General features: G+C 45.9%; 1 protein-coding gene across 2 annotated transcripts in view; it reads left to right on the top strand.

Moving 5' to 3' along the window:
* The window catches only part of MAPK8IP2 (mitogen-activated protein kinase 8 interacting protein 2), a 451,558-nt gene that overhangs the window by 218,046 nt on the left and 206,867 nt on the right, over positions 1-26,645 (top strand). For both annotated transcript variants that reach the window (XM_069629461.1, XM_069629462.1), the window contains exon 4: positions 13,233-13,332. In XM_069629461.1, coding sequence (XP_069485562.1) covers positions 13,233-13,332 — 100 coding nt within the window. The remainder of the gene's footprint in view (positions 1-13,232; positions 13,333-26,645) is intronic.

The raw sequence follows: 26,645 nt of genomic DNA on the forward strand, positions 1-26,645 counted from the left end.
GAATGGTGCCCCTAACGAAGGAGTGAATGCCAAACACCACGTTGTTTCAAAATCATTGCTTCCAATGATTCAAATCAGATTAGAGGACAAATATTTGTGAACAAAGCATTCCGATTTTGCTACAATACAGAGGACTCGACTAAAAATAGTGTTGGATATTTATTTCACAAAAACGAAAACACCCAATATTGCTGTCCTGTAGTAACATTTGCTATGCAAGTGCTGTAACAATTTGTTTCTCAAGTACAACAAGGTACTGTCAATGCTGTCACTTGCAAGTTGGACAGTGGCATACTGGAGAACTAGTGTGAAGGGTGGGCCTGCCTTTCACCAGCCAGCCTGTCAATATTGGGTTCAATTTTTCCAATAGCCAACCGCAGGCTTTCTTCCACCTCCAGCTTTGACCGATATTTTGTCTTTAGGGCTGCAAGTGCAGAGAACCCAATTTCGCACAGGTATGAGGGGCTGAAAGGTAACAGTACATTGACTGCACATTTCGATAAAGTTGGAAACTCTGCAGACACATGTTGCCAAAATGCACCCAAAGACAATTTTCTGAATTGGCTTTCTAGTAGGCGGTCACTTTGGAGCTCCATTAGTTCCTCCTGGAGTTGTATTGGGAGATGGGCTCCTACGTCAGCTTGGAAAGGCTGAACCACCCAGTCATTCATGTTGCAATTGTCGTCAGGAAAGTACTTTTCGAGACTGGTTCTGAGAGCATTTAAATGGTTTCCAATTACTTCAGAAACACAGGAAAGATCATACTCCGTCTCCTCAAGAGCATCTTCTAATAATGGGAACGCATCGGCTATGCCAATATCAACCCTCCTCCTCCAAAGCTCCAGCTTCTTCTTGAATGCCGATATTTTTGCATTCATGGCAAATGATGTGGTTTCTGTGCCTTGCAGGGAGAGGTTTAGAAAATTTAGCTTTTCAAAGATGTCGCCAAGGTAAGCCAACAGTATAAACCAGCGTGGATCACACAAAGGCTCTGCTTTTGTCTGGTCTAACTCCAGGAGAAAGTGTCTCACTTCGTTTCTGAGTTCATAGATGCGATTTAAAACCTTTCCCCTGGATAGCCACCTGACCGCTGTGTGAAACAGCAAAGCATCATGGTCAGCTCCCATTTCTGCACATAAGGTGGCAAACAGACGGGCTCTTGTAGGGTGCATCTTAATAAAATGTACGATCTTTACAACAGAAGTCAAAACCTGTGTCAGTTCATGCCCCATACTTTTGCTTTTAGCTCAGCTCTAGCACCACAAATTGAAGAAGCACCATCCGTGCAAATACCAACACACGCCTCCCACTTTAGGCAGTTGGAACTTAGGAAGTTGTTTAAAATTTCACAGAGTTCAGGTGCAGTTGCTCTGCCCTTAATTTGCTTACAAAACAAGAAGTCCTCCAACATCTCCTTTCCATGGCAGTACCTCACATAGGCAATCAAGTGAGCTTCTTTTGATATGTCAGTGGCCTCATCCAACTGTAGGGCGAACTGGCTGTCTTTCAAGCACGATATCAATTCTGTACTGATATCAGAGGACAGGTGAGCAATACGGCGGCAAATTGTTGTGTCTGACATAGGGATACTTTTGCATTTCTCTGCTGCACTTTCACCAAGCATTACCCGGTTGACAGATGTCATGTCCCCCCCAACATTTTCGGCAAAGGTACTCCACTGCTTGCCTCCTCTTCTCCATGCCCCCTAATGTGGGGGTCGCAGAGGGAGAGGGGCGCAGGGAGGACCGTTGCTGTATTAATAACGCAGCTCCCCCATGGCAGATTGCTGGACACCAGCAATCTGCCATGGGGGAGCTGCGTTATTAATACAGCACCGGCAGAGCAGTTTTGGTCCCCCGCTCGCTTGCTCTCCTCCATGCCCCCTAATGTGGGGGTTGCAGAGGGAGAGGGGCGGAGGGGGGACCGGTGCTGCATTAATAACACAGAGTCCCCTGCTCGCCTCTTCTCCATGGGGCATGGGGTGGGGGAGTGAAGCTGCAAAAAATTAGTTGTCTAAATTGCACACCACTTGTTAAGAAAAAAATAAAGTATTGCTTAAGGTGGTAAAGACATTTTAGAAGTATAAAGGTGCAGGGGAGAATACAACAACCCTGGCACAAAAATTGTAAATACAAAAAAGTCACAAGAAATGGTCTCCAAGAGTAAAAGATATTCCCGTCTCATGCACACTAGGATACTTCTTCAGAGTAAATTCTCGAAAGAGGTAAGGATCATTAGAGCAGAGAGGGTAACGATCATCACAATATGATAAATTTGAATGAAATATATAGCAGGGGACCGAAACTGCTCTGCCGGTGTTGTTTACAACGCGGCTCCCCCATGGCAGATTGCTGGAGCACCGGCAGAGCAGTTTTGGTCCCCCGCTCGCCTCCTCCCCTCTATGCCCCCTAATGTGGGGGGTTGCAGAGGGAGAGGGGCGCAGGGGGGACCGGTGCTGCATTAATAACGCGGCTCCCCCATGGCAGATTGCTGGGCTCCAGCAATCTGCCATGGGGGAGCCGCGTTGTAAAAAACACAGTCAGGGCAGTTTCAGTCCCCTGCTCGCCTCTTCTCCTCCTTGGGGCATGGAGGAGAGGAGGGGAGCAGGGGACTGAAACTGCTCTGCCGGTGTTGTTTACAACGCGGCTCCCCCATGGCAGATTGCTGGGCTCCAGCAATCTGCCATGGGGGAGCTGCGTTATTAATACAGCACCGGCAGAACAGTTTTGGTCCCCCGCTCGCCTCCTCTCTTCCATGACCCCTAATGTGGGGGACGCAGGGAGAGAGGGGCGAAGGGGGGACCGGTACTGTATTAATAACGCGCCCCCCCCGTAGCAGATTGCCACGGGGGAGCCGCGTTGTAAATAAAGGGGTCACTTACCTCTCACGGGCGGCGGCAGCAGGAGCAAGGAACACAGGACACCACAACGCAGCCTGGACGCGCGATCCAAATGCAGGAAAGCACGCGTCCAGGCTGCGTTTATTTCCTGTTTCATGGCCATGCCCCCAGCACATCGCACTGGCTGAGCATGTGCATGGGAGCCAGTGGCTCCCCATTTCACATGCTTAGTTCAGTGCAGCAGGCATCACGCGCCCCCCCAGGCATGGTGGCGTGCCCCCCAAGGGGGGCGCGCCCCACAGATTGAAGACCTCTGATCTAGACCATGAGTCCCTGATAACTTGTCAAGCGTCTCCCGAATCGCCTGGGAATGCCCAGGACTCGCAGAAATCGTCCACACCATAGAGGGAGCTGATCTTGTTAAACTAACTTGTGAACCCCCCGGATCGGTCATGAGAAGGGAAAAAGATGGGAGAAATCTGGGAACGTCTATTAATAGTTTTAACAGGGACTGAAACCACACCTCGATAGCCAGAAGGGAGTCAGGAGAACTAGTGAAGTTCCCTGCCTGTGCACCTGGAGTAGAACCTTTGAAATCAGGCAGAAGGGAGGAAATGCATAGCCCCAGAGGTGAGTTCAGTCCTAGAGAAATGCGTCCACAGCCACGGCTTCTAGGTCCGGCAGCCAACTGAAAAACCAAGGAACCTGGCAACTGAGGGGAGAGGCAAAGATATCCATGTGGAAAGGCCCCCAAAGTTCTGGTAGAAACAGGTACACCTCACTGTTCAGCTTCCAGTTGCTTCCATCTCGAAGGAACCTGGAGTTCCAATCTGCTACCATGTTGACCAACCCGCAGAGCTATTCTGCCTGTAGCATTATCCCGCAGCTTAGACAAAAATTTCCAAAATCCCTCGCTATGTCTCAGAGGCCCCTGGACCGTGTTCCCCCCAGACAGTTGATGTACCTCACTGTGGAAACGTTGTCAATTTAGGATCCAACAATTCATCCAGTCCTTGGCAAAGCTTTTTTACCAGGAATGAACTTGCAAGGGGCATCAGCCAGATTATATGAAGAGACTGCTCTTGAGTGGAACATTTTCCTCCAGTAGAAATCTCCTGTTTTCTTGATCCCCAACCAGTCAGATTGGCTTCCGACTCTAACACCATAACCCAAAGGTAGCTCTCCTGTTCCAGGCTTCTGTCGCATCTGGGGACGGACTCAATACTTGCGAATAAGGGGCCCACCTTTTTGAGATGTTGGGTCCTCAACCTCTGAAAGGCTGTGTAATCCAACAGAGCTAGAAAAATTGCCTAAATAGAGGCTGATAACATTCCTATGACCCGGGCCAACACAGAGAGAGAAAAACCCTTTTTGAAGTATGGACTTTATCTGGAGCCGAATAGCCTACATTCGCTTCTGTGGGCGAAGCAGCTGACATTGCTGTGAATCCATAACAAAGACCAGCAATTGGATGCATTGTGCAGGAACATTCATAAACTTTTCGAGATTGATAACAAACCCCAGATCATGAAGGAGAAAAAACATCAACCTGAAAGGGGACAACAGTGACCCCTTGTCCTTTGCACAAAATGAGCATGGTGTCTAAGTACACCATTATCCTCACACCTCTCTCTCTGAGGAACGTCATTACCAGGCGCAGAAGCTTTATGAAGCATCACGGGGCAGAGGACAGACCGAACTGGAGAGAGGCCAATTGCTGCCACTAAAACTGAAGGTATTCCTGGAGGGGAGGATAAGCAGGGACCACTAGGTAGGTGCCTTTCAAATCTATCTTGCCCATCCAATTCCCATAAAGTCCCTTAACAAATGAATGCCCTCCATCTTGAAATGGTGATACACCACAAAAGAATTGAGAACTTTGGGATTGATAACTATTCTGAACCCCCCTGTCCGGCTTCATCACCAGAAAGATGGAACTAAGAATAGGGTAAACTTTGTGAGCTGCATGGGCTACCGCCCCCTTTTGAATGGGGTCCCACACCTCAGTGTCCAACAACTCCTGCTTCTCCTGACTGAACTCCAACGGGAAAGGGAGAACTACCTGACAGGGGAGCAATACATCTCTACATGGAACCGCATCACTGTTTGGAGGACCCACACTTCTGTAGCCTGTGAGCAAAAAGAGCCAACCTTCCCCCCAGCTCTCCCTGGGAAGAAACATTTAAATGTAAAATGCTCATCTGCTGCAGAGTCGCAATGCCCTTCTCTGCAGGAGCAACCTCTCCACTGAGTCCTGTGTTTTGGGAAGAAGGTGTCCACCCCATCTCTGGAGGAGAACAACCTCACACGCATTCCTCTGGACGCGGACTGCGATGGACGAGAGGAGCCCTGAAAGGGACGGCTAGAGGAGTGGGCTCTTCCTCTTCCAGCCCCTGAAAAAACACTAGGAGTCAAGGCCTTCCGTAATGTTAGTTTGGGCTTTACCCAATGCCATGAAGGCATGTACGAAGGAAGATAGTTCTTTAACGAATGTGTTTCCAGACAGAAACTCCTGGGCCTTTGGCCGTGCCTCTGATGGAACCATATCTGCCAACTTGGGTTCTGGGTGCATTAACAAAGCCTTTCTTCATTCCGTGGGCAGTGCCTTGTTGGCATTGCCAAAAACACACACACATCTTTGCAACCAACCCCCCAGGACAGTGACATCAAGGGGGGTGTCATATCCTTCACTTTCCTCCAGCACCTCAAATACCTGCATAAGGGGAACCAAGACATCTAATGTAGCTTTCACGCCCTGGCGGCAGGGCGGACATGGGATTTAACAGACCATCAGCCTTTGTAGGCCTGGGGTGCAAATCGCTTTCATATTTGTTTCCTTCTGATGGGAGATGTGCTCAGCGCGAGCACATCTCCTGTTGGACGGAAAAAATTTTTTTAAAAAAATGCCTGCTGCCATTAAAACAGAAAAGGGGCTACGTCCTTTTTCGGATAAAGCGGGTATGGAAAACAGGTTCCAAAATGGCCACCGTCATCCGAAAAGGGACATAGTCCTTTTCTGTTTTTATGGCGGCCATTTATATTGACTTTTCTTTTATCCTTGCGTTCAGTGAATGCACATTCGCACCCAGGAAAGGCAATTGTGATTGGTCAATCTGCCTTTCCCGGGTGCAAATAGCTTATCCTGACAAGCATGCAGTGCTTTATCAATCCCTTTCCAAGGATCCTTCTCCTTATTTGTGAAAAAAAACTACCATGGGCTGGTCAATCTCAGGCGTAAGGGCTACCTTGTCCAGCAGGATAGGCCGCGGACACTCTGATATTAACTTATTATGATCATACTTTTCCATGGGTTTCCTGAACTCGTGCTTCATGAGGAACCCAAAGCCTCTGACAGGCGCCATTCCACAGAACGTGGATATTGGATATGTGTGGGATCAAAGAAAGGTTCCCCAAGCATATCCGTGAGTACCTTCTGTTTATCTCAGGTTCCTCCTTTTTTACCTTCTTCCTCTTGGGCAGGGAATCAGAATCATCTGACGAAGAAGAGGAGGTTCTCGAGGGGGTAAAACCCCTACTCTTGCTCCTACGCCTCTTACAGGAATGGGGACTAAAGACCTTGTCGGGGACCCCACCAGATGTTGGCGAGCCTTCAATATGTTTGGTCTTGGCTACACACTTAGCCTGTCTAGCCTCTTTCAGGGCAGGAATCTCCTCTGGCACCCCCGGAGTCTGGACATCTGAGATACCCATTATCTTATATGATGACTGCCTTTATTCTGCTAAGCAGACTTCTTTAATCTCCTTTAAGCACTATCATCTCATCCACAACTGCTCTTTCAAACTCTTTCTCGTCTTCTTTCCCCCCTACTCTTGATCACTCACTTAACTCTTCTTTATTTGCCTCTGATTTAGCCTCATTGTTTTCCTCTAAGGTGGCTTCTCTTTGTCTAGCTATTGATTCTTTTTCTTCCTCACCAACAGTTTATCTCCCTTCTACTTCGCCTTCCACTACCTCTATCTCTCATTTCACCCCTATAACTAATGAAGACATCTCCCGGTTGTTGACCCGAGCCCACCCTACTGCTGCTCCAACTGACCCTATCCCATCCATTCTTGTTTCCAAAGTCTACTCTTCTCTTAAATATTATCTCACATCTTTCTTTAATATTTGTCTTTCTACCTCGACCTTACCTTCTTCCTTCAAACATGCTTCGATCATTCCAATTATAAAAAAACCTTCTACTGACCCTTCCCTTGCTTCTAACTTTTGACCTAGTTCTCTCCTACCTTACCTTTCTAAATTACTTGAAAGCCTTGTCTATTCTCAAGTCTCCTCATTCGTGTCAAATAGCTCTATTTTTTCTCGATCTCAATCTGGTTTTCGCCCTATGCACTCAACTGAAACTGCCCTTCTGTCAGTCTTGAATTCCTTGCTTACAGAACGCTACTCTAATCACTCTTCCTTTCTTATTTTACTAGATCTTTCTGCGGTATTTGACACTGTTGATCACTCACTCTTACTAGCCTCCCTCTCAGCATATGGTTTTTTGGGATCTGGTCTTTCTTGGTTTAGATCCTATCTGTCACAGTGGACATTCTCTGTCTCATGGGGAGGGACAACCCCCGACTCCTTCTCCCTTGCCCATGATGTTCCGCAAGGATTGGTTCTTGGCACTTTTCTATTCTTGATCTACACTTCCCCCTTTGCTAAAGTTATTTCGTCCTATGGCCTATCCCATCATTTCTATGGTGATGATATTCAGCTTTTCCTTTCTCTCTCCTTTTCAGCTGATATACACAATCCACTTTCCTCTGACTTACTGCCTATTAAATCCTGGATGTCCTGTAACTATCTTACACTTTTTCATATATAAATGAGGTAGTGGGATACTATCAACAGTTATGCCAACATTACAATGGTCCTTTTAAAAACATATGAATTCATTCAAAGTGAGGTAAAAATACATATAAATAGTACATTAATTGAGAAAACATTAGAAAAACATTACAGTGCATAACTATTATATACAAACAACAATAGTCTTTGTGCCTCTGAGTATGAAAGGATTGCTCAGTTTGTTATTTGTCTGCCTCTGTTTTCATTGTGAACATGTTAAAGGCAGACAAAAACTTCAAAGATTTTCGTGTTGGTATCTAGATATATTATTACTAGAATTATACTAGACTGGAAGACTCGACATGTTTCTGTCCTCTATTTTTATGTGGGACATTCGTCAGGAGAGGTCACTTGAATTCCAATTACAGTATATAGCACTAGATCTTCATCTTACACTTAACATCACTAAAACTGAAGTAGTCATTTTTCCCTCTACTATTATTCCCCCATCCTTACCTCCCTCTTCTATATCATTTCCTCCCTCTCAGCTCCCTATCTCATCTACCGGCCACAATCTGCTCTATCCTTTAAACATCACATCTCCATCTCCTCTCACGCCTGTCGCTATCATCTATTTCACATTCAAAACGTTTGTTCCTTTCTGACATTTGTTGCAACCAAAGTATAAATAACTTCCTTAATTTCCTCATTCCTATTCTATTGTTCTACTATGCTCTTTGGTCTCCCTATTTCCTGACTCGCCCCCCCCCCCTGAAATCTGTTGTCAATGTTGCTATTCATGTATTTTTCTGCTTGATTCCACTTGATCCTATTTCTTCAGCTCTTCTCACCCTTGGCTGGCTCTCCTTCCAAGCACAACTCAAATTAAATGTGTTATGTCTTGTCTTTAAAGCACTTTATGGCCTTGCTCCTGACTATCTCTCCTTGCTTGTATCATTCTATATCCCTCCCCGTTCTCTTCATTCTAGCTCTCAGTTTTGTCTTGTAGCACCAGTTCCGCCCTGTACACAGTCACTTTTTCTCACATTCTCTCATCTTGCACCCCTACACTGGAACGCTCTTCCTCTCTCTTTACATTCTATCACTGTCTACTCTATGTTTCGTACATCGCTGAAATCTCAACTAATCCAGCAAGGTTGATCACAGGAAATCTATGTCATAGCTTCATACCATTGTACCATTTCTATGTTGTTGTTATGTACAGAGCTTTGGATTAAGGCGCTACATGAGCCTCAAATAAATACAAAATACATAAGGCCGTCAAAGGAGGAGGCAAAGGTATTATTAAGGTCCCACAAGGCACTATCCACGGACCCTTTGACAACCATTTGAATATCTCTAACAGTAGCACTCCCCCCTCCTCAGAGGAACTAGAATGTGGGATAATAATGTCCCCCTCCTTTCCTACAGCTCCCTATACCACATTCCCTCTGGGAAGTGACATGACTCACTTTTATTGAAAGCCAACTGAGGGAGTTCGGGCCCCAAGAGACAAACCAGAAGGAGGGAAGTTAAGGGCCCAACACAGAAACCACCTCAAGCAGAGGTCTTCCCTCAATGCAAGCAAGCCACAGCCATGCTTCATGGGTGTGGGTATAGACCGAACAGGCTGTGACTTGGAGTAAGAGTACAAGGGCCTCTTCAAGCTCAGAACACGAGCAGGCTCCTTCGGCAATCACAACGATAATATGTCCCCCTCGGGCACCAAGCCGGTTAATGGGAGACGTGAACACCTGTCATACACGCTTGCACAGGAACACCTGGAATGCAAAACAACGCAAGCCTCTCACGAAACTTGTGAGCGGTCGTGCGGTATGTCAGCGCCGTGTCTCTCCCGGCAGCTACCTGCTTGTTCGAGTGCAGTCACACGAGCTGCCAAGGAGGGAAAAAGAAAACAGAGCGTGAGCGCAACAATTCGAAGCACCAAACCCTGAAATTGACTAAGAGGCAAACTGTAGTGCACAGCCAGAATTACAACCCTCAATAGGAACAGCGATAATAAAAAGACGCAATGTATCAATGAAATGCTCAAACAGTAGAAAAGTCGTATCTGCTGGTCGAGCAGCAAAGAAGAGGATGAGGGGCTAACTGGAAGGGTCTTTATAGTGTGGGAAGGAACCTGATTGGCTAATGAATGCCCATGGCTGCCATCTTGGACTGGGGTGTTTTGATGTAAATGAAAACATGTTTAAATCTTTGCTGCCGGTTGTGGAGTATAGAAGTTAAATACATAATAGGAAGCCTCGGTTCTCGACAAATCAGTGCCACCTTGGAATTGCACATGCGCCACATAATCACACCCTAATTTATATACTCTAAAGAATTCGGAGGGTCATTTGCGATCGCATACTGGCAGGGAAGGAATTTGATAGATGTCCTAAATGGCTGAGCCGATACAGTGGGCAATACAGGCAGGCTACATCCAAACTTGCAAGAAAGTCTGGCACCTGCGAATGGGCAATTACCAGGGTATTTTGGCCTTGTCAGACCCGGTAATTGCCCTTTCGCAGGTGCCGGAATCGGGTGATCCCCATTCCCATTTGATCCCCATAGGGCTCAATGGGAATGGGGATGCATGTAGCACTGGCACGAATCATTACGTTGCCTGTGCTACAGGCATGCCATACTCGCGGGTGCCTTTCAATCCGCCAGGTCAGATCTGGCGGAATGAAAGGCGCCCGCGAGCACAACTCTGAGTTTTTCGGTCCCGATACAACAGTACTGGCAAACTTACTGGTATCGTTGTATCCGGACCGGCAAACTCGTAATGAGGCCCAGTGTCTCTGAAGAAGCCCTGAATGGAGGCTTGTCAAGCCCTTGCTAAAGAGGTACACTCTCAGCACCGTTGAATGCTGCAGCATTTACAAAGTAATGCGAAGCCTGGGGAAGCTGCTTCAGGTGAGGTGGGCATTCGATGCTCTACCGTGGAAGGGGGATTTTCCTGACCTTATCACCATTTATGGCCGTCCCACCTCAGCAGTGGTGCTGACTGCGAGGAGCGGTAAATAACCTGGGACTGATTGGCAGGGTTGTCAGGAGTGATGATTCGGGAGATGTGTGGGAAGAGGGGGGGGCAGACAACGACTTAGAGGTGAATTGTCTCTCAGCTGGATAATGGTTTGTGACATGATCACTTGTTTTTCTCCCCTCACCCAGCATGCAGGACATGACGGTGCCACCTCATGCTCCCACTTGCGCCTGCTGTGAGGCTAGCGAGGGAGGAATTCTCCCATTGAGCTTCACCCTGCTAGTAGCTCTATTTGCTGCTTTCCCGTCCATCCCCAGGCGGGTATGAGCCAACAGCACACAAAGCAAATAAGAGCTGGTACTTAACAAATGTAATTCTGGAGGGGAAAGTTGAGTCAAATTAAAAAATAAATCAATGTAATGGAACTGGATTAGCACATTTCTCTTATGTGGGCAGCCTCTCACCGCTACAAAAGGGATGGATGCAAGGATTTGAATGAATCAAACCCCTAATCATTGCTCTGGGGAGGCTTCCATGCCATCATGTTTTAGCTCGACTGTGCCATTACAGAAGGGAACCAACCATATGCATACTGATCTTGGTCCAGCCAAAAGGCCAATGCTACTGTCTTGACCTGTCCATTCCAATTGTTCATGTAGGCCGAGCCGGCCCTGTACCTGACAAACACATCACCTTGATAATGGGAATATGGGGTCTTATGGCTCTTTCCTTTGCAAGCAGTGTTGTTATCAGTCGACAGAAATGTGGTCCTTGATATTCTTTTTAGATGAACAGTAAATATTAAACAGGGCTCAAGTCAAGGGTAAATGCGAGTGAATGGCATCCACCCACATTTTTCAGAGGGCAGACTCCCCCACCCAGTATTTTATAGGCCGTGTGTATGTAAAATGAGAATTGGAATTTGTGATTTGATGCAGACCTCAGGACTCAAAGGTTCACAGGCCAAGCACTTCACCACTGTACCAAATAACTGAATGGAAAATAGCTAACAACGAAAGATAAAAAGCCACATTTCAGGACTGCAGGTTCCAGGGAAAACATTTGTATTCTCTCCAGGACGGAAATCTCTGCTCTTGCTCCCAGTGGCTGCGAGGATTAAGTTCTAATCCATCTGCATTGTCCACAAGGCCTTCCGAGGCCTCTGGCCTCAATACCTCCAACTCTCTCTTCCTAAATATCTTCCCTCTCAAGCTCTTCGTTCATGCGCCTCCAACTCCCTCAGGGTCAGTCGCTTCTCCATGCAAGAAGTTGGTGGTAGATCTCTTTCTTCGGCTGGGGCCCCCCTCTGGAACAGCCTCCCTGCCTCCCTGAAGCTTGAGGATAATGATCTCCTGTTCCGGAAGCACCTCAAGACCTTCCTCTTTGCTTCTGTTTTCTCTCATGCTCTGCCCTGCTGAACTCCTGACTGATACTGCATTGATCACCTGGCTACCCTCGCATCTCGGGCCCAGGTCCACTATATTTCATTTTGAATAATTGAAAGGTGCTTTATAATTTATTTTGATTTTGGTTTAAAAAGGTATGCAACAAAATCAATGTGACATGTGGTACTCATGCATGCGGCCTAATGATTGCAGGCCTATTTTTGGAGCCAGTCCTCCAACATTACTTAACATTACAAGCCAAGGGAGTGGTGCTAGCCAGTCAGGTGACCAGGAATGCAGGCTGTGCGTGTAGACTTAAAGCTGAGCTGTGTCCCATTGCTGTCTCCTGTGCCACTCACCCGTCCGTGGTCTGATTGCCTGAAAAGTTAAAAAAAAATTAGCATGCCAGAACGAAAGCCACAGGCTGTTAATCATGTTAATGACCCTGGAATGGAACGGGCTCATTTCGCTCTGGAACCTCTGCTCCGGCCCAGAATGCCCTAGACCATGGTCATTAATGCAACACACATTGCTAATAAATAAACACTGTGCAGGTCATTACGACTTCCTCGGTCCAGAATAAATGCCAGAAATAATGCTGGTAATTCTGGCATTTTTTCCAGACTGGGGAAGTACAAGTTTGCCCGGTGAGGGCAGTGATCTACTGGCAGGCCTGACCTGCAGGTAGCTCAGGTCCCTGCCAGCAAATAAATGCTAGAATTACTGGCACCAGTGCTACCTGTGCTGTTGATTCTGGCAATCCCATCCCATGGAGTACTAGAGGACTCCATGGGAATGTGAACTTACCGGCTCTCTGCCACTCGTAATATCCTGGTGACACCAGGATATCGGGTGATGAAGACCGTAAGTGCAGCTTGCCAGTACCAGCAAACTCATAATGAAGGCCTGTGTCTTGTTTGCTAATGTGTGTTTGGTAATGTGTGTGTGAACATGCAATGTAAGTAGGTGTTCTGCCAGGTGAATTGAAACCTGTGGGAGAGCAGGATCTGCGGGGTGTGTTTAACCTATTTCTACAACTCAGCAAAGAGGCTTTCTTTTCTTACCTATCGCTTCAGAGCTCCATTCTGAACAATGCGTCATCTTATGTAAGAATAGGTTTGTGCAGAATTGTTCATGTGTTTTGATGTAGGTTCTTTGTTGGTCTCTTGTGTCATTTATCATCCATTTCTTGAATGCTGTTACTTTATCTTTTTTGCCCAGGATTCACTGAACAACAATGGGGATTCAGGCCCTCAGAGAGCCACCTGGCAGGACACGCTGCTCCACACCTCCTCCTCCTCCTCTTCCTCCTCACATAAGGGTAAGTGTGCGCCCCGGCAATGGCAAGCAGTGACCACGTGGACAAGGAAACGATGGGGACGAGAGGGCGATGGGTTAAGGTAAAGCACAGGTGGAGAGGAAGAGAGAATGGAAGGTAGGGAAGAAGACGTAGATTGGTGGATGGATGTGCACTTGCATGATCCGAATGCACTAAGCCTGAAGATCATCGGTCTGTTCCCCTGTGTCTTCACCCCTTAATTGCACTTGGTAAAACTGCAGAATTGCCGTCAGGCCTATTTGCTGTCTCAACTGTTAAATGTGTTACATGCACTTACTCTACCTCTGCATTATCGTCTCGGAATTTCAAGGGCTCTGAGCGACTGTTGTTTTTTCCCCATGTTCCCACCCCCCTTGAGCGCTTTGAAACATTTGCCTTTGTATAGGTGCTTTATAAATAGACATTACCATACCATACCATGGATGGATGGATGAATATAGAAATGGATGGATAGATGAAAGATAGATAGATCCAAACATAGATAGCTCGCTAGATAGACTAAACGATCGATAAAGCCAAAGATAGGTGGAAAGAAAGGCTCAAAGAAAGATAAGCCAATAGATAGAAAGATAGCTACGCCCAAGGATAGATGTATTGATAGGTATATAGATAGACAGACAATAGACAGATAGACAGATATTTGTTGGCTGGTTACGTCACAAAAAGCAGTGGTTTCGAAACCTCTGATTCAAGAGAATGATGCTACGCCTAGGAATTTTTCACTTTTATTCAATGTAAATAGATCAATCCTAGTAATTATTGATTTCAACCTAAGGGGAAGATACCATAATGTTTACATGTAATATGGAAAAAGCATATAGAGTGAAAAATTGTATTGTAACATTTACAAACCACTCAGACTTCTGCCTCTAGGTTTAATATTATGCCACTAGAAACCCTTCGCTGATTCTCTGGCTGGCACTAGAGGTCCTTGCCCATGAACATGTGAAGTGCGGTGAACATTGCCACATAAGTCTTTAGATTACAAACTATCTGGTAAACGTTGTCCATTTGATTTGCTGCATATTAAAGGGAGCTTTCGATCTGCTTCTCCATGATGCAGGCACTGAATCAAACAGTGTTTCACGAGACCCATCTTGGAGTGGCAATAGGTAATTGACAATGCTATACAATCTGTTACATGTTTTGCCAACATATTGTATGAAGCAAGATTTTCCAGAACACAACAGATTGGTATACATCAGGAGTCTGCAACCTGCAGCTCTGCAAATATTTTGGACTATGACTCCCACGATCCCTCAGCATTGACTATGCTCGCCAGGCCTGATCCGGGTTGTAGTCCAGACCATCTGGTAATCCAGAGGTTGCAGACACCTGGTGTACATAAAAGGACTATTGTGCACATGTTAACAGTTAAGGTGACTAGGTTTAGTCTCACATCACTGTCCATGTACTCAGCGCTCTACCCTTGATCCCTTGCAACACATTGGTGTGATATATAACATGATGTACAGGAGGAAAGTAGCAATTCTGATGTGTCAACTAAAGTTACAAAATGCAGAAATCCTGTTTTCTTGAGTGTACTTCTATAACCCAAAAAAGTGATGAGTGGAAGGTTTTGAATAAATCTGAACCATTGGCACTGCCTTCAACACCACTGTTGTTTAGTCTGTCTGCACCATTGCAAAAGGGGTCCAGCCATATGCAAATCAGTCAGGTGCTGCCACCAATGGGAGCTGCCCAACCTGAACTGCTAGACCAGGTCGCGCCTGAGTGTACTTGTAGTCTGTTCAATACTGAACACTTAACCAAGACACATAGGAGAAATAATGAGACCCCATTATTCCACACCATTGACTGTGCTGGCTAGAGCTGATGAGACGTGTAATCCAAAACATCTGGAGAGCCAAAGTATACAGACCATCCCTTCTATAGAAGCTTCAGCTGCTGCACCTTCTAGCTCCTCTACCTTACCCAGCCAGCAGGGTGTCAACAGGACCACAGAGCTAGTGGATCCACAGCAGGAAAGAAGCTGCCATGTGTCTTAACGCAGAGTCCATCAGTGCTCTTCAATTGCATCCCCTTTCTTTCTTTTCCTCTTAATAAACTATGTCTGAAGACACTCTGCCTCAGGGCTTGGTTGCACATCATGATGCTAACCTGTGGTAACAGGAGAGGGGCCAGAGTTCTTAGGAGTTCATGGTCTTGCAAATGTTGTAGAACAAGCTTGTAAGGTGCAGTAATGTGCAGACAAATTCAGTATGTTACTATATACAAATGGCCTCCAACCTCCACTGTTTAAGGAGGCTTGCAGAGACCTCAGATATTGTTACAACATTAATCATAAACTGAGTCACTTGTTAAGAAAGTCATAAAATACAAGAGAAATATAAATCTAAAATTCTAGGTGTTCTAGAGGAAGACCTATTCAGGGAATTATATTTTTATACATGATACAGCATTACATTTCATTTATGTCACCCCACAATCAACTATAAATGAGCCATTGGTGGCAGACTAAACTCACCCAGTAAGATTGCATTTCATGTACCCTGAGCAAGATCTCGGGGAATCGGGTAATCTTTAAACTATGGCTCTGCGGTATCACTCAGAATGCCTTTCCAATTAAATGCACTTCATCGCACAGAAGCAAGGTGGTTTTCTTTTCCATATCATAGCACTCCTTTCACCTATACCTACTTCGCAGCCTGGACACCAGAAAGCACCAGCAATGGCAGGCCGGGTGAACAGTGCATGAACTGAAGATTATTGACCTTCAAATCATAGCAGACATAGCTCCCGGAAGTATTGGACAGCGCTAATCTCCAGGGAAGTAAAAGGCCAAGAAATACCTGCATAGGTGCTTCAAGTAGGACCTAACAAGCGACCATAAATCCAGTGCTTTAGTACATGTAGAAACCCGGGGAACGGGCTGATTTCAATGTTAGGACAAAAAAGATGCCCACAGCAAACCACAGATTCGATGGGGCCAGATTACTGAAACTTTGCATCCGTGCAAGTGCAAATCTTTCACAGGGTGTTACACCGGGTGCATGCATGTCACTGCCATTATATGACATCTACACTAAACTACTCTGCGAGATTCTTGTCAATATGGGCATGCAATTTACCAACTACACTGACGACACACTAGTATTGTTTGAGCTGGATGGGGTTTACAAGGTAGACACAGATAGGTGTAATCGTATCTATCAAACCATTAAACTGTGGTTGTCGTCTCATTGGATGTGCCTTAAAAGCAATAAAACAGAGCTCATGATCTTTGGGTCTCCCCAAGTCAGCAAGAAACTTTCATCTGATTATGTAAAGCTTACTATTGAGAATTTTTCGATTCCTGTGCTGGAAAGAGTTAAAACTGTTTGTGTCTACTTGGAGGCCTTATTGGGGGCGGAAAAACATGTTAATTACATTTATTAAAAACTCACAATATCATGTAAAGATATTGAGGCAGATAAAACTGTTCCATTCACAACAAAACTGTATTGCCCTAGCACGTGCCACAGTTCTTCCAAGAATTGATTATTGTAATGCCGTTTGTGGGCGGAGCAAATACAAATTGCATTCACAAACTCCAGGTTATCCAAAATGATGGCATCCGTATTGCCAACAATTTGCTCCGGAAAACACATATATCTGCCATAAGGAAGGAATTACATTGGCTGCCTGTGTCTGCTCGGTTGCAGTTTAGAATTCTCACTTTAGCACACAAATGTGTGCATGGCAATGCCCCTGATTACCTTAAAGACAGGTGAACCCACGAGAGTCCTAAGGTCCTCGGGCACCAGGTTGCTCTCATGTAACGGCAGATCATTTACATCATTGGCACACAAGGCTTGGGACTCCTTATCCATAAAACCTCTGCAAGATAGGGGTCTGCTTTTGTTTCGGAAGCATCTGAAAACATTACTGTTCGAATAGAATCCCTTCTCTCTCTGAACTTACTGCTCTTGATGTCCTAGGCTTGCTGTTCTGTCTGATTTCTGGGTGTGCTCCCTGATGCCTGCGGGCTGTTGGCGCTTTAGAAATAAAGAAATAAAATATGCACGGTATTAGCTCTAGGGAAAACTTTGCACTGGTGCAACAATGCATTGAAAGTATATGTTTTTTGCAATAGGTCTATATTTGCCCTAGTCCTAATACTATGCAAAATTTAATTTGTGTTGCAAAGGTTTTCCAATATGGCCCCAATGTGTTTTGCACTAGGGCACCTTTTGGCCAAGTGCGAATACTGTGCAAATCGGCACTTGCACTGTTTCAAGTTTCGGGTAATCTAGCCCCAGGTGGGCATTCCCAAGGAAGCAACAAACTACAGTTTCACTGGCACCACCCACTAACGTCAAAACGCAAGTGGGGCATTTCCAAGGACCGATTTCAGTGCTACTAAGAGGGGTCAGCGCCACCTAGGATTTACTCAAACCCCCCCCCCCGATCCAGCGCTTGGAATGACATTAAGGAAGTCACATACGGGGCCGAAAATGGGCACATCACTAGACGCCCAGCCCTAAACCACTTCAAAGGTGAACTGCACTGTGATGCAGACAGGGGTGGACTGGTCTATAGGGAACTCTGGAGATTTCCCGGTAGGCCTCTGCCCCCTGGGCCTCTTTTGTGTGGTATTTCCAAATGTTTCCATAGGATAAAGGTGGGTCTTGGGGAAAATGTGCAATATGGGGCCACCTTGAAAATTATTTCCAGGGCCTCTTTTTATTCCCAGTCCACCCCTGGCTGCAGAAGCTGCTAGAACAACCCTGGAGGTGTTTAATTTCTTTCATTATTATTTATTCAGAGTGATACAGTTTATAATTAAACTTTATACACTTTAACATCATACATACATAGCACCCAGACATTACCCATATAACAAATTACACATCACTTTCATTCCAAACGATCATTACCTATAATACAGCAGTTTACTACACTCATTTCTCATCTATTCTCATGTAATGAGTTGAAATAATATATGATAAGAACACCTTCCATTATAAACAATACGCAGTTTACCTAAACTCGTTTCTCTTCTATTTTCTACCATAAGATAATTATAGCGAGAGATAAGGACAACTGAGTACCTGCCAAGCACCTTAACAAAAAATCTCTATTTCCAATAGAAGGCGTTTAATGAATATGATCTCAAACAAATAGAGAATTAGGAAAGCAAAGGCAGGTAAGTGCGTGTCAGTTCGCAACTTAAACCTGTGACCCCAGGCAGGGACACAGATAGTGTTTTACCCAGAATAGTACACGCTCTGAAAGGAGTTCCTTGGGTGCTCAGGTGGAGGTGGTTGGGTACTTGTAGGTAGGGGCCTAGAGAAAGCCCCATTCCAGCTGCCACAAAGATCAGCGTAATGTATTAGCTCTGCCTTTAACACGCCTAAGGTAGATTGCAAGATCTGAGTGTCATCCGCATACGAGTAACACTGAAAACCAGAAGAGTCAATCAGTTTAACAAGAGGCTGAAGATAAACGTTGAAGAGAAGAGGAGAAAGAGCAGATCCCTGAGGTACACCACACGTGAGGGATATAGGAGGTGAGATGAATGGAGAAAGGGAGAGTGACTGAGAGCGATCAGGACGAAACAGCAGAAATCACCCCAGGATAACAACAGTTGTAACAGGACATGCACTTTGAGTCAAACAATATTTATTTGTTTATTCGTGAAAGAGTTCTGTAGAGTGCAACATGCATCCTTGCAGTTGCTTAGGGGCCCTACAGTGCTAAACTAGGTGAACAGTTCAGCAGTGTTTCATGGCCCCTGTACCGATGTCCAGCATAGAGTTGGGGCAGGCCAGCAAATGTTGGTTTGCCCCCCCCCCCACCGTTTCTATCTACGTCAAATAAAGAAAGGCCCTCTGCCCACTTTATGGGTCAAATCAAGGCCCAAATCAAGGCCCATCCCCTTGCTTTGGTAGTCACACTGAGACAGCCACAGTTGTCGTATGTGTTGTTGAAAAATACTAATCCTAGGTCTTTGAGGGTCCTCTTCTTGAGTGTGAGATTGAGACTGGCCATATTCTCTCTTTAGGGGTCACATTGAGACAGATTGTCTTCTATTTTTAGGGGTCACATAACTTTGGGACAGACACAGTTTCTCTACTGCTGGGATCACACATCGCACCGCATCAGTGTGTTGGTCGTCTTGAGACAGACCACTGTCCTTCATGAGTGGGTCACATTGACACCGACCAGATTTGTGAGTGTGCGGATCCCATTGAGACAGCCTCATCGCCCTGCATGTCTGCACCACATTGTGGCAGCCCCATGTCCTCCGTGTCTGGGTCATATTGAGACACACCCATCACCTAGGGACCTTTGCCTGGTAACATGCACTGCACAATATCACTGTACACAACTCACTTTAGTGGATCATTTCACCTAAATAGTGCACATACAGCCACGAGAGCTTGCACATCTCTGACTACATATGGAGTACTAGGTACATCACAGCAGTCTGAGTACAGTGTGTGTGTGTGCGCGCACGCACACACGCGTGCACATCATTAGGTGCATGTGCAACTGTGGGTGCATATCCTGTGCTGAGTGTGTGCACATCAATGGTTGTGTAAGCAGCCTACGGTTAATGAAAACACATCACTGAGTACATAAGCAAACAAAATCTGGTACATGCACATCAATGAGTGCTTCTACAGCAGCACTGAATGTGAGCATCTCCGAATATGCAGGGATAAAAGGCACAATGCAGTACTGAGTGCATGCACATCACTGAGCACATACTGGGTGTTGAGTACAGGCCAGCACTGAGTGCATGTATATCAATGAGTATGAATGGAGAAATTAATAATTGTTGCACTCAGTGCATGCACATCACTGATGTCATGCATATATTGCACACAATAGACGAATAATTGCATAAGCAGTTCTGGCAATCTGTAAATGGGTGTGGGCGCACATTTCACTGAATCATATATAGCACTAAGTAAATATAGGGCACTGGGGACCTGCATACTGAGCCCAGAATCGTTATGGCACCAAATAACTACAGTAACTCATTCGCTAACATCAATAAGTGGATGCCTATCCAGCAATGAGTGAATGCTCAGTACTATGTATGCGTGTGGCTCGAAGGGTCTGCACGTTACTGAATCTGTCATGTACCTGCCGGGTTCCATAGAAATGGCAAATAATGATACTGAGTGGGGGGGAGGGGGAATGCCGGGGAGGGTGGGCAGTCCCTGCAAAGAGACTGGCAGCAGACAGAGCTGGGCAGAGCTGAACCTCTGGTGGCCCAGTACCTGCTCATTCTCGGAGATAATTCTGATTAAATATGCATGCGCTGAATTAGGGCATGAAAGAGCTTCGGGAGCATTAATCCTCTGCCGAGAACAGGCTCTCAGCTATAAATAACCCCAGAAAATGAACAAAACTTGGACTTGGAACAATCTGTGACATCCAGAGAAAGTCAGCCCGCAAGACAGCCTGTCCAATGTGAACCACTAAGAATGGGGGCGTGGGTCCATAAACAGAGAATAGGGCCTGTCCCAAGGTGACCCCTGATCAGAGAAACCAGATCTGCCTCAATGTGACCCACTAAGAAAGGACACAGCAATTCCCAAACAGAGGACCAGGGCCTGTCCCAAGGTGACCCCTGATCAGCGGAACCAGATCTTACTCAATGTGATCCAATAGGAAAGGAGACAGCGATTCCTAAACAGAGGACCAGGGCCTGTCTCAAGGGGACACCTGATCAGAGGAACCAGATCTATCTCAATGTGACCCACTAAGAAAGGAGACAGCGGTTTCTAAACACAGGGCCTGTCTCAAGGTGACCCCTGATCAGAGGAACCAGATCTATCTCAATGTGATCCAATAAGAAAGGAGACAGCGATTCCTAAACAGAGGACCAGGGCCTGTCTCAAGGGGACCCCTGATCAGAGGAACCAGATCTATCTCAATGTGACCCACTGTGAAAGGAGACATCGATTCATAAACAGAGGACCAGGGCCTGTCTCAAGGGGACCCCTAATCAGAGGAACCAGATCTATCTCAATGTGATCCAATAAGAAAGGAGACAGCGATTGCTAAACAGAGGACCAGGGCCTGTCTCAAGGTAACCCCTGATCAGAGGAACCAGATCTATCTCAATGTGCCCCACTGCGAAAGGAGACAGCGATTCCTAAACAGAGGACTAGGGCCTGTCTCGATGTGGCCTGAACAAATGCCCTGTCTCAAGGTGACCCCTAAACAGAGGACCAGGGCCTGTCTCAAGGTGACCCCTGATCAGAGGAACCAGATCTATCTCAATGTGACCCAATAAGAAAGGAGACAGCAAATCCTAAACAGAGGACCAGGGCCTGTCTCAAGGGGACCCCTGATCAGAGTAACCTGATCTATCTCAATGTGACCCACTAAGAAAGGAGACAGTGATTCCTAAAAAGAGCACCAGGGCCTGTCTCGATGTGACACGAAACAAACGCCCTGTCTCAAGGTGACCGCTAAACAGAGGACCAGGGCCTGTCTCAAGGGGACCGCTGATCAGAGGAACCTGATCTATCTCAATGTGACCCACTGCGAAAGGAGACAGTGATTCCTAAACAGAGTACCAGGGCTTGTCTCAAGGGGACCCCTGATCAGAGGAACCAGATCCATATCAATGTGACCCACTAAGGAAAGAGACAGTGATTCCTAAACAGAGGACTAGGGCCTGCCTCAAGGTGACCCCTGATCAGAGGAACCAGATCTATCTCATTGTGACCCACTATAAAAGGAGACAGCGATTCCTAATCAGAGGATAGGGCCTGTCTCGTTGTGACACGAAACAAACGTCCTATCTCAAGGATACCGCTAAACAGAGGACCAGGACCTGTCTCAAGGTGACCCCTGATCAGAGGAACCAGATCTATCTCAATGTGACCCACTAAGAACAGAGACAGTCATTCCTAAACAGAGGACCAGGGCCTGTCTCAAGGTGAGCCCTGAAGAGAGGACGATCTGTCTCAGTGTGACCCACTGCAAAAGGAGACAGCGATTCCTAAACAGAGGACCAGGGCCTGTCTCAAGGTGACCCCTGATCAGAGGAACCAGATCTATCTAAATGTGACCCACTTCGAAAGGAGACAGTGATTCCTAAACAGAGGATAGGGCCTGTCTTGGTGTGACACGAAACAAACGCCCTGTCTCAAGGTGACCCCTCAACAGAGGACCAGGGTCTGTCTCAATTTGACATGAAACAGAGGACATGTCTCAATGTGACCCCTGAACGGAGGACCACCGTTGTCTCAATGTGTCACAAAAAAAGAGTTAATGTCCCTGTCTGACCCCCTTACAAAGAAGAACGGTCTGTCTCGATTTGGCCCAGTAACAGAGATCATGTTTCAAGATGGCCCCTACACAGAGGAACGGGGTCTGTCTCCTAAGGAAGGAGACATTGGCCCCTTAATAAATGTTATCTGGCTTTATCTCAGTGTGACTCGTACACAGGGGGCATTTCTCAAGGTGACCCCTAAACAGAGGCATAGGCTCTGTCGCAATGTGATAACAACAAAAAAAACAGGCACCCTTCCAAGGTTCTGGTTGCACCCTTGCAGATCAAATTCTACTTCTTAACATGTATATTAATATTAAAAGGAAACAAAAACATGATCCGAAACGGAAACAGGAAAAATGGACGGGATGCACTCCCAAAAACAGCAGAAAGAGCCCAGATGACTTTCTGCAAAGAGGCAGGAACACCAAAGCAAGTCCAGACTAACAAATCCTTTTCTTTTTCAGTTAGTCAGCAGCATGACAAGGAAAAAGACAAGAAACGTATATATATAGCTTTCAATAAACATTCTTTGCTGCTTCTCCTTAATTGTTAAAACATCGCTATTGGTGTCTCTACATTCCTTCAACAATTAACGAGGCTGGCAGTGTTGGCCAATGCATTTCAGACATTAAAGTCCATCTTCACAGCTCCAAATGTCCTGAAGCAGGGATGGAAAGAGTCTCAGCGAGGCATGTTAAAAGATATGCTCCATTACAATGATCTCCTTCTGCGCAGGGAAAGGGGGCGGTGACCGTTTAACAAAAGAACCAGGGTGTGTCTCAATGAGACTTGTGAACAGAGGACATGTACCAAGGCGACCCATAAAAAGAGCACTAGCGGCTATCTCAATGACAGCAGAGGATCTGCCCCATGGGCCATCTTTAGAATGGCCCCCCATGCCCCCTGTCATTGCAATCATAACCCAAAGTTTAAACCATGCCCTTCTGTGATTACAATAAGCATCTGCACTCCCTTCAAGTCCATTTGCTCCCTTCATCCCTGCTGGAATCAGAATGATAAACAAGGCTGCATTAGCAGTCCATGACACATGTGTTATAACCTGAGTACAGGACCATTTTAAAACATAGCAACCATAAGGAAGGTGTGCAGGCTGTAGTATAGATGCAGGAACCAGATCATTAGCTATATGAAGGAAGTACACATAGCCCAGCATGGGCAGGGGATTCAGGTTAGTAGCTCCACAGAATGTGAAACCACTCAAGCAGATTGCTGCACATATGGTAGCATAGACAGTGGATAGCAATTAGAAGCTTCCAGAACAGTGCACCTATTCAAACATAGACTGAGATACGAAAAGGGCCCTGGTTTTCATGTTGTGATGCCATCAGCGAACCAAAAAAACAGAAGAGACTTTAAAGTGCCTCATCACGATTTTGTAATAATCAGGCGCAGGGGAGTTGCTAGGTCTGGAAAAGACCCGGGGCTAAGCTGATGTCGGAACTGTCGGGACTGGGGGCTAGCTAGTCTTTTGGCTGTAGCTCCTGAGATTCTATCCGGGGCTACAACCAAAGATCAGGGGCTATAGCCCCCTTAGCCCCCCCCCCTAGCAACGCCCCTGATCAGGCGGCAAATCCACTGAATCACTGCCAAACTCTGTCCATTACCGCCACACGGTCCCATGGGATTACCTCAAGATCACGAGCGGTGGTAAGGCGGTGTAAATCCCCATTTCTGGAGTCCATTTTGGGGGATTTTCAATGGATTTACTGCAAGTGGTAATACCGCAGAGTACATCTGTTGAGTGTTCGCATAAAGTGGAAGATGTACCTACCTCCAAACCTGTAGTGCAGTGGTTTACCTCGAAACCTGCAGTGCAGTGGTACGGTAATGCTGCTGTAAAGTGGCGGTAACGGAATTACCACCAATTTACCATTTTACTGCACCTCCATACTTGTAATGAGGCCCACATTTTACTAGTCGCTTTTCTTATAAATGAAGCAACACTTTAGCCAGTCACACCATGTGTAAGTCTTTTTTTAAGAACTTACCCTGATAACTAAACCATTCTTATGGGCTGACAATTTTGTAATATTAGGTGAGTGGGTTTTGATAGGTTGGGCATTAAATGAGCTGTTGCCCAGAACCGCACACTTCGATCAAGAGGCGAACCTGAGATTGAGCCCGGTCTGCAATTTATGCTCTTGACTACATTGTTGCCCAGTTCGAATAGCAAAGTGGAAATATTTGTTAATGGTTGACTTTCATGAACAAAAAATAATAACGTGTTGTATAGGCCTGCATTTGAAAGTACAGAAATGACATAATGACCCAACTTAATCTTCTCCATCATGGAGGGAAACATATAAGTAACTGATTACTAATTGATGGGTGCCTAACACCTCTTGCCGGAGTTTTAGTGCTGTATTTAAAAAACCGAGCTGCACCAACACACAGACTTACAGATTGCTATTCATAATGTGCAAAAGAACATTTAACATTGTACAGAAAAGCAAACTGATTTGTGTCAAGCAAATACACCTGAAAATAAGCTTGCCAGAGGCCTGTGATATTGAGACGGTTCTATGTCACACATGAAAAAGACAGATTTATTTCAGTCGATTTTGTGCAGCCCCCAGAAAGCGGGAAAAAGACTTGACCGAGGGCTTTTTTGTGTGTAAATTCTGGGGGTTTCACCACCAAACCTCCCTTTGCTCATACCCTCCCCCACCCTGCATACACACACGTATTCGCACACAGTTATACACACACACACACACACACAGACACGCACACACAGACACTTACCTGCCACTTTCAGCCCTTGTGCGCACTCGTGTGCGGCAGGGCGTGACAGTTTGATTTAAAAAGACAGCTTGGTGTGGTCATGGAGGGGTCTTACTAAATCGATTTATTTTCCTTTTCGATAAAAAAAAAATCTTTTGAGCTAATACCATTGAGACAGCTCTCTTCTGTTTAGCACTCCTTCCATTCAAATGGCCTATTTGTATTTATTTTTATTTTTATTGCTTGTACCAGGCACCTAACTCAAGAGCAGCATTTTTATACAGTAACGCAGTACTGTTGGTGGAGGGAGAGAGGGATTTTTGTTCGTCTGGCAGGTATTGTTATAAGAACCACGTTTTTAGTGTCTTGCGGAACTGGAGGTTGGTAGGGGCATTTCGATGGTATTCGATGGTAGAGGCCTGCATGAAAAGAAATAGCAGGCAATTAGCAAAACAATGCCACCATCATGTGAGAAGTTACACCTTTTCACAGAAGACAGTGCAGTACTGAACAGTGAGATAAAATGATTTATCAGGATCGTCCCATAAGTCAGCCTTACACAAATGTGGTACCTCGACCTGGCCTATCAACTAAGATCTGTGCAATGGGTGCTTAACACGCTGAGCTATCTTCTGCCTCACTATGGCCCTTAAATGTATCAATATGCCTTTCAACTTTGGTTATTGCTCATGATCAACACATTCCCCAAAGAAAGGTGACAACTCGACAGAAGTTATGAAATAGTGATCACATTGCATGTACTGCAGGTGAAGACAGACGGTATTCCAGCATTCATTGATCAGATCAGAACGCTTTGGTCAACGTATTATCCAGGCATCAGACTCAGCGCTTTCCAGTGCACACTACAATATAATGATATGTGTTATTACCTTTTATAAAAAAAAATAAAAGGCACTGACTTCTTTCTATCAGGCAGACTTGAGCGGGGTCACCTGAACAGAGGCATCATGTCTGTCTCAAGGAATGTGAACCGTTAATAGAGGAGACGGTGACCCCCTAAACAGAGGACACAGGATTGTTGCAGGGCAATCTCGAAACAGAGGAGACATGTTTGTCATGATGTGATCCACAAAAGGAGCTGGTGACCCCTTAACAGAGGAGTGGCACCTATGTCAATGTCACCCCTAATTGTCTCATGGTGACCCGCAAACAGAAGGGACGGGCCAGTCTACGTTTTCTCTCACCGGGACAAACAAACCAATGACAAGTGTCCCTTTCAAAATGACTCCCAAAGAGAGGTCACAGGTCTGTCTCAGTGTGACTTACGGCTACATGGAGACAA

The sequence above is a fragment of the Ambystoma mexicanum genome, chromosome 12, assembly GCF_040938575.1.
Source record: "Ambystoma mexicanum isolate Mex_15411 chromosome 12, UKY_AmexF1_1, whole genome shotgun sequence".
Lineage (NCBI taxonomy): Eukaryota > Metazoa > Chordata > Amphibia > Caudata > Ambystomatidae > Ambystoma > Ambystoma mexicanum.